Source organism: Labrus bergylta, chromosome 6, assembly GCF_963930695.1.
Source record: "Labrus bergylta chromosome 6, fLabBer1.1, whole genome shotgun sequence".
NCBI lineage: Eukaryota > Metazoa > Chordata > Actinopteri > Labriformes > Labridae > Labrus > Labrus bergylta.
The window spans coordinates 5029408-5045510 of NC_089200.1; the positions used below are offsets into that span (position 1 = coordinate 5029408).

Consider the following 16103-nt stretch of genomic DNA (forward strand, 5'->3'; position numbering starts at 1 on the left):
ACCCTAGTATCTATACTCGGTATAGATTAGGGCTGGGAAATATATCGAGTTTTTAAGATATATCGATATATTTTCAAACAAGATATAGTGACAAAAAAATAGCAGCAAGTAATGTAAACAGCAGAGGAGAGAGGCAGTGTTGTACCACAGTAATGCAGAGTGCCGTTATATAATATAATGTAGTATAATATAATATAATATAATATAGTGCAATATAAACAATATAGTGTAATATAATGAAATGTTATATAATATAGACTAGTATAATAATTTAATAAAATATATAGAATGTACAGTATATATGTATATATATATATATTGACCTAAATAATAATAATAATACAATAATACAGTGATAATAATGAAGCAGGTCATGTGGGTAGTGTTTTGTGTAGTGCAGGTGTGTCTTGCACCTGAAAGGTTCTGATGCAGTAGAGTGTCATGACACTGAAATACTAAAAAAATAAACGTAGGCCTACCTACAATGTTGATTTAAGGACAGAAGGCCTACTGGAGTACATGTAGGCCTAAACAGTCCACCAATGAGCTTCAGTTAAAAACACTCAATTTGCCTCAGTGGAGCAGAAAAAAGAAGTGAAATGATGAGAAGATAAACAAGCAAAAAGCACCTCAAATGTGTCTCTAAGTCAGTATTTATAGATGATTGTAGCTCTGACAGTAAGCAGTCAACACTACCATGGAGCTGTTGTCTCAGGATGCCTTTAGGAGCACCTGTCGTCCCAGCATGCTTTGCGTGTCCAATATGGAGGAACTGGCGGTGGAGGTCCGTGGCTCCAACGGGGCTTATTACAAGGTAAATACCTGCTTATCAACACAGAATCATACACGACGGAGTGTTACGCGACACCATAATTTGTATTCAAGGTGTCATTGACCCACTTTAACGGGGTTTCCTGCTCGACCTGGACCCCGGTAACTGCCTGCTGTTAGCCTGTTGTAGCATTGCTAGCCACAGTTAGCACGCTAGGCTAACGTCGCCACTTCTGTCGTCTCGTCACTTTTTTTTTTTTATCAACCTTTCTTTCCACTAAGAAATGTAAGACACACGATAATACTGATGTTTACAACATAAAAGCGACATAAGCTGTTTTGTTTTTAGTCTATATTGATGTTCGGTTGTAGCTTCACCGAGCTAAAAGTTAGCTAAGTTAGCTATTCTCCGAGTTGACTGTTGACGTCAGAAGATATTTAATGAAATGATGTTTGGCTTCATGTTCAGTTTGTAAACAACATTTAATAAATAATATGTTCAGTTTGTAAACAACATTTAATAAATAATATGTTCAGTTTGTAAACAACATTTAATAAATAATATGTCATGTTCAGTTTGTAAACAACATTTAATAAATAATATGTCTTCAGTCATTAGAGGGGGTTGAAATCATTTAATATGGATCATTCGGTGTTATAAATGTGTCATATAGGAGACACATAGACACACCTACACAGAGCAGGTCTATAATCTGACACTTCTTCATGCACAAGTTATTTTCTGTGTGTGTTTGTGAGCCAGCTGTTCCCTTCAGTCCTGTTCCCTTCAGTCCTGTTCCCTTCAGTCCTCAGCTGTTCCCTTCAGTCCTGTTCCCTTCAGTCCTGACCAGCTGGCATGTCAGAGAAGAGGGTCACTGATACCTCAGACTTAAAGAGCTATTTGTAGACCTGCTGCCTGTTACAGTCCCTTCTCCTTTCCTCACGTCCTGTGTCTCCTTTCCTCACGTCCTGTGTCTCCTTTCCTCACGTCCTGTGTCTCCTTTCCTCACACTTCTACCCTGTGTCTCCTTTCCTCACACTTCCACCCTGTGTCTCCTTTCCTCATGCCCTGTGTCTCCTTTCCTCAGACTTCCGCCCTGTGTCTCCTTTCCTCACGCCCTGTGTCTCCTTTCCTCACACTTCCACCCTGTGTCTCCTTTCCTCATGCCCTGTGTCTCCTTTCCTCACACCCTGTGTCTCCTTTCCCCACACTTCCACCCTGTGTCTCCTTTCCTTACACTTCCACCCTGTGTCTCCTTTCCTCACACCCTGTGTCTCCTTTCCCCACACTTCTGCCCTGTGTCTCCTTTCCCCACACTTCTGCCCTGTGTCTCCTGTCCTCACACTTCCACCCTGTGTCTCCTTTCCTCACACTTCTACCCTGTGTCTCCTTTCCTCACACTGCTACCCTGTTTCCTTTCCTCACACTTCCACCCTGCGTTTCCTTTCCTCACACTTCCACCCTGTGTTTCCTTCTACCCTGTGTTTCCTTTCCTCACACTTCTACCCTGTTTCTCCTTTCCTCAAACTCCTACCCTGTGTCTCCTTTCCTTACACTTCCACCCTGTGTCTCCTTTCCTCACACTTCCACCCTGTGTCTCCTTTCCTCACACTTCCACCCTGTGTCTCCTTTCCTCACACTTTTACCCTGTGTCTCCTTCCCTCAAACTCCTACCCTGTGTCTCCTTTCCTCACACTTTCACCCTGTGTCTCCTTTCCTCACACTTCCACCCTGTGTTTCCTTTCCTCACACTTCTACCCTGTGTCTCCTTCCCTCAAACTCCTACCCTGTGTCTCCTTTCCTCACACTGCTACCCTGTTTCCTTTCCTCACACTTCCACCCTGCGTTTCCTTTCCTCACACTTCTACCCTGTGTCTCCTTTCCTCTCACTTCTACACTTCCACCCTGTGTCTCCTTCCCTCAAACTCCTACCCTGTGTCTCCTTTCCTCACACTGCTACCCTGTTTCCTTTCCTCACACTTCCACCCTGCGTTTCCTTTCCTCACACTTCTACCCTGTGTCTCCTTTCCTCACACTGCTACCCTGTTTCCTTTCCTCACACTTCCACCCTGTGTTTCCTTCTACCCTGTGTTTCCTTTCCTCACACTTCCACCCTGTGTTTCCTTCTACCCTGTGTTTCCTTTCCTCACACTTCCACCCTGTGTTTCCTTCTACCCTGTGTTTCCTTTCCTCACACTTCTACCCTGTGTTTCCTTTCCTCACACTTCCACCCTGTGTTTCCTTCTACCCTGTGTTTCCTTTCCTCACACTTCCACTCTGTGTTTCCTTCTACCCTGTGTTTCCTTTCCTCACACTTCTACCCTGTGTTTCCTTTCCTCACACTTCTACCCTGTGTCTCCTTTCCTCTCACTTCTACACTTCCACCCTGTGTCTCCTTTCCTCACACTTCTACACTTCCACCCTGTGTTTCCTTTCCTCACACTTCTACACTTCCACCCTGTGTTTCCTTTCCTCACACTTCTACCCTGTGTCTCCTTTCCTCACACTTCTACCCTGTGTCTCCTTTCCTCTCACTTCTACACCTCCACCCTGTGTTTCCTTTCCTCACACTTCCACCCTGTGTTTCTTCTACCCTGTGTTTCCTTTCCTCACACTTCTACCCTGTGTCTCCTTTCCTCACACTTCTACCCTGTGTCTCCTTTCCTCATCTCTTAACTTATTTTCATTTCTCTGCCTTCTCACTTTCCCTATTAACTTCCATCCTTCAGAAAAATCATATTTGTTTCGTGAAAGAAATGTATGTGACTATTCTTGTCAACTGAAATAACCAAAAGTAAAAATGCTCATTGTAGAGCAATGTGGTCCCTGTCAAAGTTATTATATGTAGAGAATTAAACATAAAAGTGCATTAGTGTATGCTGTATTTTATTCCTGTAGTTGTTTAGAGTTGTGCAAATGTCACCACTTTTAGACTGTATGATCGTTATTATTATTTTTTCATTATTAACCTTTATTTAACCAGATAGAAGAACCCATTGAGATCAGGATCTCTTTCACAAGGGTGACCTAGCCAAGAGGTCAGCAGCACATGTCATAAGAACAGTTACAATTAAGTGACAATATAGCTTAACAACATAGTGTTTTCAATAAAAAAGAAAGTGCAGGAGCTGTGACAACAATAAAACAACAATTTAAGATTTTAAAAACACAGGCGCTGTTCAGTGGTCTCACGCTGTCTGTCCCTAAAGATAGAACGGAAAGCTCCAAGTGGAATAAGTTCAGGGAGTTTTAGTTCAGTCTGTAGAGTATTTAGAGTCATAAATGTTATAATAATGAAGTATGAGAAAGTAACTAATGACATATTCGTAAATATAAACAAGTAATTGGGAAGTTTATCAAAACATCTCGTTTGAAAGTAACAAGTGGTTTCAGCTGTCAGAAAACAATAAAGTTGCATAAAATACCAGTAGAAAGTAGGATGACTTCACATGAAGTATATGGACCTTGTTACTTTCCTTATCCGCCCAACCCTTGTTTCGTGAGTCACTTTGTCCACTTCCCTGCTTGTCAGCTGCCTAGGCTGAATGCTTGAGCTCTATGGCGGTGTGATTCAATGCTCCTTTTAAAATGTAATGTATTTGTTATGTAGCTGACAACGCACCCTGACAGAAGATGGCAAAGTGGCCATCTCTAAATAACATATTTTGTAAGCGTCTGAATTAGTGTGAAAGGTTAAATTCTGGCTTGTCTTTGTTACTGATCAATAACTTTTAGAGCTTATGTGTGCAAATGTATTACTGACTTTTAAACTAATTTTATCATCTTGGTTCACCAATATTGTGTGGTGGGCTACAGGCAAAAACAGACGTACAGTACAGTGGTTTATAAAGTGTACACACTCAGTGAGCAAAAAAAACAACAACTACAACTAGGGATATGTGGTACGTAGTCATTGTATTTTATTAGTGATTAATCTGTCAGTTTGGTCCAATTTTCCTTCCTTATAACTTGTGTGATCTATGAATGTTAAAAGCAAACAACAACAATAAAAGGGAACATAATAACCCAGCTTATCCTCACACTATTGAAGCTGGATCCATCAAATGATTAACATTTTTGCTGAACTGTATATTATTTTATTAGCTCATTAGCTTTATTCTATTAGCTTGAAGTCATGCAGCTGTTTAATTTTTTATTTACCCAGAATTGAGATGCCTTCTGCCAACCAAAAACAAAAGCTTTAAATGGTGCTTTGTGTTTTATAGCCAAAATCTTTGACGCAGAACACCCTTCAGCTGTGTCTGATGTCAGAACAATTGTCTCTGTTACTCTACAAAATCAACAGGACTTTATTTGACGAGTAAGAACCCCTGCTTTTACCATGAACACTTAAAGTTGTTAAAGTTGTTCAAAAAAACAAGTATGATGATAGGCTAAAGTTATGTATTTATCTCTAAATTTGTTTATTTTTAATAAAACCATGGTCCTCTATTACATGCCTCTTATTTGTTTTTATATATCCACCACAAAGGAGAAAACAGAAGAGAAATGTCAGCACATTGTGTATATTTTCTGTCCTGTAGAGTCGGTGTAACTTAAACAGGTGGCACTTAATTTCAGTCAGCTGTCAGGCTCTAATGTCCTCCGCCTGTCTGTGTTTCTGTCTGTCATGCAGGGCTTTGTCAAAGATATCCACGATGACTCTCTCACCATTGCCTTTGAGAACAAGTGAGTCTCTCTTTCACCTGTATTCTACCTATTCCTATAACACATGCCAGATTTTTTAAGGACTACAGTGTTTCAGCCAGGTAAGTCATTCTAATAATATTTTTAGTTGGCAGCCAGAGCGCCAGGTGCCCTTTAATGATGTCAGGATGCCACCGCCCACCGACGGCAAGAAGGACATTGGAGAAGGCGAAGAGGTGGAGGTGAGGATGACACACACACATAAAGTCTTGTTTTTACCCCTTTCTCGCTGTTTCTCACTCGGTTTCTCTGTCTCACCATCCCAACAGATTTTGTCCAGAGCCAATGATCAGGAGCCTTGTGGTTGGTGGTTGGCTAAAGTCCGCATGATGAAGGGAGATGTGAGTGTTGGTCTGAATAAAATAATTTCTAAATGATAAATTTCAAATTGATATGAAATTGATGCGAAAAGAATTTGTGCTGCTAGATATAATATTATACCCATGACTTTCTGAAAGTTGAGAGTTACGTGAAGATAGCTAACGTGGTAAAAAGATCATTTCTTTGAAGGTGAAATCCTGCTTTTCACAATTGTGTATATATTGGCTTCTATAGTTGAGCCTGTCTTTCTATTCAGTTCTATGTGATAGAGTATGCAGCCTGCGATGCAACGTACAATGAGATCGTGACCTTTGAGCGTCTGCGTCCAATCAACACCAACAAGGCCATCACCAAGAACTCCTTTCACAAGTGCACTGTCCCTGTTCCTCAGGATCTACAAGAAGCGTATGTTCAGAACATTTACACTAATGCTTTCACAAATATATCATTCAGATATTAGTTTCCCCCAAATAATGGATGATAATAGGAATTTATAAAAAAAAGATTGTTATGGTAATTTAAGCGCTCTGCATTTCTGCTTCATTTAAGATGAAAATACAAGTTGGCATAAAGGATTCTGAACTTTTTTTTTCTTATTTTGCAGATGCCAGAATGAGAACGCCCATAAGGAATTTAAGAAAGCTGTGGGAGCCCTTCGCATCTCATACTGCCCTGACACCAGCCAACTAGTGATTATGGTAACTGTCTTGATGTCACTCTGTTATTACATTTGAATATTTATTGTTATATCAACACTACTACAGGATATGTTTAACTATGTCCTGCTTGATATGTTTGTCCAGTGGATGACTCAGCCATTCCTCTAGTTGTCAAGGTAGCAGTATCTAGAGTTAATCTAATGCTAATTTTTGTTTTACTTTTCTCTGTCTGTGTGTGCGTTTGTTTGTCTGTGTGTGAACAGTCCATGAATGAGGCGACAGTGAAGCGTGTGTCTTTGCTGAGTGACATGCACCTGCGCAGCATCAGGACCAAGCTGTTGCTTATGTCACGCAACCATGAGGCAACAAAACACCTGGAGGTCAGTCTGTAACAACAACATCTTCATGGTTGTCCCGTTACTCGTGACCTGGTCACATAGGCATGTACCCTTTAAGAGGTCAAACTTAAACTAAAGACAACAAAAGTCATCAATTATCAGAATCTGTCCTCTTTAAAAATCTGTAATTTCCTCAAAAATCCCATACCAATCAGGCGCTGATAACCGAATGTTTAACTTGTTAAAAAATAGCTACTAACAGAATACAAATTCTGTTTTTGCAGAGCTCCAGGCAGCTGGTGTCATCCTTCCAGGAGGAGTTCACGGTAAGAACAGATCTGATGGGCCTGGCCATCGGCAGCCATGGCAACAACATCCAACAAGCACGGAAAGTTCCAGGTGTCACTGCCATCGAGCTGGATGAGGAGACTGGCACTTTCAGGATCTATGGAGAGGTAGGAGGGTTTTGTATAGATGAAGGACTGGTTTTACGATGGAGAAAAGTAATCAATTAACATTATTCTTTAATAAAACAAATGTTTGGGGACACATTTAATCTGATTTGAATAATGGAACTAGTGTTGTGAATGTGAATAGCGTGCATTTGTGTCTTTTCACAGTGGGGTGCGGTTTTCTGGTTATTTTCCGTGGTTTTGATAATTATTTCTTTATCAATGAGTGACTGTAGTCGTGAGCTGAATGTCCTTATTGTGTGCAGAAGATAAAGATGTTGGTTATGCGTTCGTGTTTGTCAAACCTAAATTTGAAAAAGTAACAAAAAAGTAACCCTGCGTTGTCTTTCAGTCAGCAGAGGCAGTGAAAAAGGCCAGGAACTATTTAGAGTTCCTGGAGGACTCTGTCCAGGTCCCAAGGAACCTCGTTGGTATGTTGACACCATAAAAGAACCTACTAAAATAACATTACACTCAAAATGCAGGATATGTCATATGGCTACTAGTCATCTCCTCATCTTTTTCTCTGCTCTGTGACTCTAGGCAAAGTGATCGGTAAGAACGGAAAGGTCATCCAGGAGATTGTGGACAAGTCCGGCGTGGTCAGGGTCAGGATAGAAGGAGACAATGACAACAAGCAGCCCCGACAGGAAGTAAGCTTGCTACAGCCGCATCTTTTACTGCTACTGATAAAGCTGATTTGTAGACTGATCCAGTTTTATTTGCTTTGTATGATTGAATTTTAAGCTTTTCTTTCCACTCTGTCTACGTCAGCCCCATACTAACATGTGTGTTGTGTTTTTTGTGTTTTGTCGACACAGGGAATGGTCCCCTTCACCTTTGTCGGTACTAAGGAGAGTATTGGCAACGTCCAGGTCCTGCTGGAGTACCACATCTCTTACCTCAATGTAAGGAGATCTACAGTATGTATACATAGCTGTCTGTGTGTGCGCGTTTGTGTTTGTGTGCTGAATTGGGATGACGAAAGGTTGATTTGGAGACATGTTTGGATTTGTTTTGCTGATTCTTTATTTTCCTTTCATGCTAATGCTTTATACACTACATGCTGCTTCTTCATCCATTTTCTGGCATAATTAATTAGGCAGGTGGAAGTTGCAAAAAAGACATGTTTGATTTATCTCTATAAATAAGTTTGTAAAACTAAACAGAAGTACCTCTTTTGTGCTGTGCCGGAACTCAAAGTGGTAATACATGAAACCAATCTGTAATGTAAATTCTATTAGACGAATAGTATGTTCCTTAGGATATTCCTACAAAACGGAAAAAAAAGGGTTCTCAGACCTTCACAAATCTCTATTAATACTCCCTTTTTTGTTTGCCATAAATATAAGGTCAATTTTAGGATTACAGAAATATTGCATGGTTGAAGCAGTTGCCTTGCCTAAAATACTGGTTTTCCTAGTTTAATCAAAAGTCATACACTATTGTTAATAACATAAAAAAGTTATATTTTTTGAGAAAAGTCAAAGATGTTTTGGGGACCTTTATTTGTTTAATCTACTGAGGTCACTAAATTCACCACAGGGTGAAAAGTATTCAGATCTCTCCTACCTCTGTAGGTTAAAAACAGCTTGTTGAAGCATCAGGAAAATCTAACAAATTCACATTTTTAGGCTAAAAAGTTTAGCCCATTTTGATGCAGCCTAAAAATATCTGTCTTAATTATCTACAAATTCATAGTGATGGGTGAGGAGGAAACCCCTGCACAAAGAGCAGGAGTGCAAGGAGAACACAGGACTTAAGTTTGATCATCATCAGCCAGATATTGACTACAAGTTTCTAACACTATCCAGCTGCACAGAAAGATTCTTTCAACCTCAAGTAAACAATCGTGTTGTGGAAACCCGATTGTTGATCTATATTTACAGTCTTCATTGTGACTTGCAAATGCCCCCAAAAATGAAACTTCTAGTAACATAAATAGATATTTTCTTTGCTGTCCTGCAGTGTGGAATTCACAGCGTAAACGTTTTGCACTTTGCACGTTTGTACGTGTGTGTCCTGTGCTTTTTGCATGTTATGGCTGCTGTGTTGGTGCTCTGTCATGTGTGTGTGTGTGCGCGCTTGTGTTTGTTTTGCACTGTGTGTGTACGTGTAGGAGATGGTGGAGCTTCTTGTGGAGAACCAGCAGCTTGAGGAGGAGCTGAGGCAGATTGTGGATTGTTCACAGGGACACAGCCTAGCAAGATTCAGAAAAAGCAACACAAGGCACAGTGAATGTGATGTGTGTATGATGAGAATGCATGTGTATCAAGTACTGGGAAATAAAACATTTTCAGGGATGTTTATATTTAATGGAACACAATGAATTCACATTTTTGTTTTCTCTTTCTTGCGGTCTCTTTTGTCTTATATTCTTCCTCTTTACCACACCATTCCCCCTTTACCGTTTCTCCTCCAGGAGGTCGAGCAGCTTCGTCTCGAGAGGATGCAGATTGACGAACAGTTGCGTCAGATCACCCAGAGTCACCGATCATCTGACAGGGAAAGAGGAGAGAAAGGAGAGAGAGGAGGATATAATACGGATGGCAGTGCTAATGCCTCCTCATCCTCTTTACATGGCAGTCGCTCCTATAATAGCAGAGGGCGTGGCCGCAGAGGACACAGCTACAGCACTGGATATGGTAGGCAACTTTTAAATTCCATCGTGTAAGAATGTATTATGTGTGGATAACGCCCGCTATGCCCCAGAATATCTACATCCACCCTTACCTTTATGTGTGCTTATTTTTCCAGGCACCAACTCAGAGCAGTCCAACGCCTCCGAGACCGACTCAGAGCGCAGGGAAGAGCTCAGTGACTGGTCACTGGCTGCAGAGGACCAGGATAGGTGAGTTGTGATTTATCCAACCCAAATGTGATTGTGATCTGGAACTGATATCAAATAGCTCGGGCCAAGATTTCCTCTTTCTCCTGCTGGTTATTCTTTACAGTCTGACTAGAAAGTTTAGACATGGGTTGTTGGATAGCCTCACTGTTATGTTGTGTGCAGACGCAGAGTTTGTTTATACTTTTGTTACGGATTTAAGCTGATTTATTGGCATTCTGACTTCCAGGGAGAGGGAGAGAGGCTCACGGCCACAAAGAGATGGTCGCAGGAGGCCAGGACCTGGTAGAGGCAGAGGAGGACCTGGAGGACGGGGGAGAGGAGGAAGAGGAGGCTACAGCAACAACTATGGTAAAATTCACTCCTCAAATCAAAACATAGGACATTTTTGTTGCTATTATTCACAAAGTCAATGCAGACAGTGTTTCCCCTCGGTTTACAGCGTTGGGGGGGTGGGGACAAGCGACATGGCGACACAACGACACAAACACTTGAAGGAATCTTGGTGTTCATGGGTTACTTTTAATGACAGCTGTCCTTTTCTATCGGAAAGGTATCCTTAAATGACTTCTTTCCCTGATTTCCGACTCTATCCACTATCCTATCTCTACAATAAAGGCACAACCCCCCCCCATGTAATGGTAGGGGAAACACTGGCAGAGTTGCACAAGACTTTTGCCATGCAATGCAGAATACACAAAAAATGAATTTACATCATTCACCTTCTGTGATTTGTTGTTCAGATGTTAAACTTGAGCATGAAATGTGTGTCCCACTTTGACTGTCCATACTAGTAAAGGCAAAAAAAAAAAAAAAAAAAGATCCTTTTATGTTGTTTGACTGTATTTGTAACATTTTCTATGGATCTCACTTGGCTCTTCAGGAGGACATCGGGACTATGAGGATAACAACGCCTACGGGGCCCAAGAGACAAACACAGAGACAGACCAGACAGCCGATACAGATGGCAGTGAGTCCAACTTGCCTGCAAACCGCCGCAGAAGATCTCGAAGGCGCAGAACAGACGAAGATGCAACGCTGATTGACGGATTGAGCGAGTCGGACAATACCTCAGTCAGCGAAAATGGAACAGGTAAGAAATGTTTCTTTTTTTTTTTAAATGATAATTTTATACAACTTCATCAAACACAATTTTTAAACTGTGCTCTGAGTAAGAATAAGTCAGAAAAGAGTACGTAAGAAGGAATGTAATAGAGTTAACAGTGCTGTCTTTGAGCGGACAGATTATGCAGCATTGCAGCACAACCATTTCAGTCTCAAAGGAGCCTTTGCAGGTAAAACAAAAAAAAAGGTTTGTGGTTCTACAGCAATTAAAGACCCAAACCCTTCTCTTTGTGATGACCTAAAAACCCTAGATGACCCAGAGGCAAAATCTCAGCGTCGTAATCGTAGTCGCCGCCGCCGCACCCGCCTGCCTGAAGAGAGGCAGCCAGGTAACATAGCAACAGCCAGTATCCCCTTGCCTGAACAGTGCTCCTAACGGCTTGGCTGAACGGTTACACTAAAAGATGTTTGTCCGTGTGCCATACTAAACCAATAAGAAAATAAAGTCATTAAAATAAAGTTAATGATTTGAGCCTTTACATCAACATGCTTAATATGTCCACAATGAAACGAGAGTATGTTTTGTCTTTCTTGCATTATTACACAGGCTTGTTCACTAACAACTAGGCTACAGCTTTTTTTGTTTTGTATCTTGTCGGGCTGCTACACAAACAGCAGTCCTGGTTTGTTTGGTGTGTCGCAGTAAACCTGACCTCTAACTTCTCTGTGTTTGTTGTGTTGAATGTCATGTGTTCAAGGCCTTCAGTTAGGCTCCATAAACATGTTACTGTTCTCTGAAAGTGTTGAAAATCTCTCTTAAGACTGCTAGACCGGATCTACTCTTTGTCTTCCGTTTTTTGTGAAATTCTCAACCCTGTGGATGCGGAGACAGACAGAAAACCGATATTTTCATCGTCAGTGGTTTTCTTTTCTCCTGTTGTCTGTACAGTGACTGTGGCTGACTACATATCCAGGGCTGAGTCTCAGAGCAGACAGCTCAACACCCAGGACTCCAAGAAAAGCAAGGATGTGGTTAGTACTAAACTGCCCAGTGTTAACAAACTGTTGGCAGAGCACAGTGAAACTTTCAAAAGTGCATGTTCAAAAAGATTCTGCAGTGTTTTCTGCTCCTGAAGCTTGACTATTACCTGTTAAAACAAACGCTGGGACCTCCAGAGTTGAAAAACAGGCCAACTAGGAATGTCCAAAAGACTCCAGTTCCTCATATGACTACTAGATGCTGACTCCAGAAGCTAGTCAATCCCCATACACACTCACATATAAATGCACATTTACAAATTGCTAGATTTCTGTTTGGTTTCGCCCAATCTGATTCAATCAATGAACCTTAAAAATCTAGGCAGTGTTTAGTGTTGGTGGTTTTGGTTTTCATGCTGATATCAGACATACAGCTTGCTGTGTCGTTAACTATCCAAGAAGTTAGTCACCACTTCATTCAGATTGCAGAGTTTCTATTATTATTTTATACATTTGTGGGCACTGGTTCGCAGGTATGCTGGTCATGTCATACCTGGCTTGTTAGCTTGTTCAGAGTTTCATAGACATTGATGGGGATTAGGATTGATTTGCTTTTCCACGCAAAGATGGAGTAATGACGATTTATTCTTTTATGTACGCCAGTTTGTTTCTTAAATAAATAAATATTATGTATATTTAAAAATAAATGTTCACTACTGCTTTGCCTGAGTAATAAATAAACAAGTCAGGTCAGCTATAAAAAGAAATCCAGGCGCATTGTGTTAGAAAGATTGTATTTACTTTTTAGCTAATGAATGAGCCATGGGCATAACTTTGTATTTACCTGGTGTATGTATGTCTTTAAAAAAAAAAAAAAATCTCCTTTTATGAATAGTTAAATACTGTTACTTCCTGCGTTTCTGTTCAGGGTCAGGTGGATACCATCGCTGAGAACAGCCCGCCGTCTGCCCCAGCAACCACCAATGGTTCTAGCAGCAACGCTGGAGACAAAGAGGACAGCAGTCCCACCACAGCTACCAGGTCTTCCACTGAGAGGCCCGCCAAAGTCTCCTACGAGGGGGACTCTAACCCTCAGCCTGTGGTCAACGGACTCTCCTAGTCAGGGTTCCGAGAGAGGAAATGGTTTCGAATATTTGAAATTATTTGGCTGCACTTGATTTAATCTCCCCGTCTCTAAAGCAGCCTTACAAGTGAAAACATTTAAATACAAAGCACTGTTGATTCTTTTTCACGACATATTACAAATATTTGAAACCTTTTTCACTGTGCAAGTTTCAGAGATCTGAACCTTAACATCCCCTTTACACACGTGTTCTCTCCAACAATTCATTTACAACTTTTTTTTAAAATAATAGTTCTTCCTGTATGAGCTTGCCAAAGATAGTCAAATACACACACACTCACAGAAATCTTCTTAGCTGTATTTTTCAGCCCACTCTCCATTGAGAGTTCAGGGAGAAGTCGGACTGAATGCAGTATTTATAAAATGCAGACAGGGATTCCACTCAAACCATACTGTGGTATGAATGCAGCAGTTCTTGTTTTTTAAATGGTAATAAAAAATATCACAGCAGGGTTTTAAAAAAAAAAAGTCTGAAAGATGCTTCCACAACTGTCTTTTCAGGATGTTTTGTGCATCTGAAGTAGTTTGTAAATTAAGTATTCTGCATGAGCAGTACCACAGTGCAGATAGGTTTGTTGGAAACCCCCGAGTATGTCTGACATACATTTGATCAGCTGTTGTGCCTTGAGAGTAGATTCAACATGTTGTTGCCTGGCTCTGCACACCGTCTGAAATCTTTTTACTAATTTCTGTGTTACCTGGTCATCCTGGCCTGCAGCCACAGTTGAACCAGGTGTCTTCTTGGTCTATATGTATGCCTGTGGCACTGCAGGAAAACACTGAAACAAACTGAAAGGATTTCAGAGGCATATCTTTTTAAAATCAGGTGTGTTACTTCTTAATGTTTGTGAGGGGAAATGAGTCCAGTTATCCTTTATATATATAAATATATCTGTTGAGGAGTTTAACATTAGCTGCTTTCTGTTTTTTCAATATGCAACCACTTCAGTTATAGAAGAAATGTTATTACAGCGTGTCTGGAAAAGAAGCAAACGATAGAAGAGTTGTTTTCTTTGCACTGAAACAATTTCTGTTAAAAAAAAGTTGATTGTAGTCGAGTCTGAAAACTGGCCTGTTAATTGTTTGTTGCTGGACAGAGATGTAGCTGTCAGTGCTGGGTTTCCCAGAAACATCTCACGGGACAGTCTGAGTGCCGTTTCCTCCTCAAAGTCAGCTGAAATAAAAAGAAAGCGCGTTTGTTGTACTTGAGGTTACAACATGCCCACTCATTACAAATGTCCTGTTTAAGTATTAAAAACCAGACTGCCCTGTTGTTGAGATGTTTCTAGGAAACCAAGTCAAGGTGACGATGATGTCATTTTCATGGTTCTTCCTCAGACTGGCTGGCTGGAAACTGGTCATGACTGTTCCACTAAGGAAGAGATTTATTTGGTTTATTTATTTAAAAAATGTACAGTATTTAAAAAAAGACAAAAACAAGAGAAGCTCCTCTTCTTCTTGACACTAAAACATGCGTTACCTTGGGTTTTCTTTCAAAACAAAATGAAAATTTGGACTGCTGAGAGTTGTGACATCCCAAGAGTTTTTGTTGGGTCAACTACAGTATGTTTTTTCTTTTTCTTTTTTTTAAAAGGATTGTTCTGGTTGGTTGATGTGCAATATGTTTTGTATGCAGGTAGTTCTTAAATAAACTTGATCTTTCATGTAGATCTAAAACATGAATGTGTCCGGCTCTTTTTCTAAGAAGTTTATAGGTTTTACAAATATTCTCAAGAATTCTCCGATGCCAATCTTTGAAAATTTGCCTTGTTAGTTCACAGAAACATTTGAATCATTTTGCCGTCTATCCTTCTAATCATTACATTTGTAAAGCTAGAAATGCATAAGAGGAAAAGCATGACATTGGCTTCTGATATTTGGTACAAAGAAAAGTTCTAATGCAATTTGATAATAATAATAATACGTTGCAATTTTTCAAAAATAATTTTATTTGGAAAAAATGTATCGACCTTGAGGGGCAGTTTGGTTTGCAACGAAGTTCCATATAGAAAATACACATAATAAAAACAGCACAAAGACTTAAGTCCAGTGAATAACTCTGTTTGAGAAGATACACTTCATTATTAATCTCACGAGGGGAAATTCAATTTGACACTTGTTGAGACATGCTGCACAAACACACATGCACAAACAAGATCCTATGGACATGCACTAATGGAGAGATGTCAGCGTGAGGGAGCTGCCCTCAGCCAGTGCTCCTGAGCTGGTGGGGGGTTCGGTGCCTTGCTCAAGGGCGCCTCAGTAGTGCTCAGGAAGTGATCTAGCTAATTTCAAAGTGCAAAAAAGTGTTAAAGAATGAAAAACATCAATCTATCCTTAAAATTCTTGGTCTTGTGGGAAACCATCTTGGGGAAATATTAATTTAAAAATGCACTAAGTAAGTTCTAATACTATAATATGGAGGGAGCATGCCATTAGTTTTATTTGAGGGCAAGCTGTTGAAAAAGTTACTGCTAAATAAACAACATGCAGGAAATCAATGTGGGATGACATCAACAGCATTATGATTTCTGTTTCTGTCTCTTTAGATGGCAGAAGAGACACTTTACTGGAGACGCTGTGAATAAGAAATAAAGAGATGGATAACCACTCTGTGTAATATTTGACCTCTTTAGACTGTTTACATCTGACAATGGAAATACAATCCAAGCTATGTGTTGTAAAAGTTTGATCTCATTCTGTTAAAGTTTAAGACTAACCTTTTATGACTAATACAATTAAATATTATTGAACGCTTGATTGAAGAGTTGACTCTTTGTATAGTTCCATTTTTCTAACTAGAGAGGGTACAGTAGTTA

General features: G+C 40.3%; 1 protein-coding gene across 6 annotated transcripts; it reads left to right on the forward strand.

The window, feature by feature from the left end:
* Positions 1-711: 711 nt before the first annotated feature.
* On the forward strand, positions 712-14963 carry fxr1 (FMR1 autosomal homolog 1). 6 transcript variants are annotated; one of them, XM_065955605.1, is made up of 18 exons: positions 712-814; positions 5409-5461; positions 5568-5661; positions 5749-5820; positions 6057-6205; positions 6405-6498; positions 6723-6839; positions 7082-7252; positions 7602-7680; positions 7793-7902; positions 8065-8172; positions 9672-9894; positions 10007-10100; positions 10327-10448; positions 10981-11190; positions 11474-11551; positions 12112-12194; positions 13069-14963. In XM_065955605.1, exons 1-18 carry the CDS (start codon positions 746-748, stop codon positions 13258-13260), a joined length of 2118 nt encoding a protein of 705 aa, XP_065811677.1. In that variant the 5' UTR covers positions 712-745; the 3' UTR covers positions 13261-14963. The 6 variants fall into 6 exon arrangements, with proteins under 6 accessions (XP_065811677.1, XP_020510883.2, XP_065811678.1 ...); XM_020655227.3 differs by having other exon boundaries at positions 8065-8157; XM_065955606.1 differs by having other exon boundaries at positions 8071-8172.
* The last annotated feature ends 1140 nt before the right edge of the window (positions 14964-16103 follow it).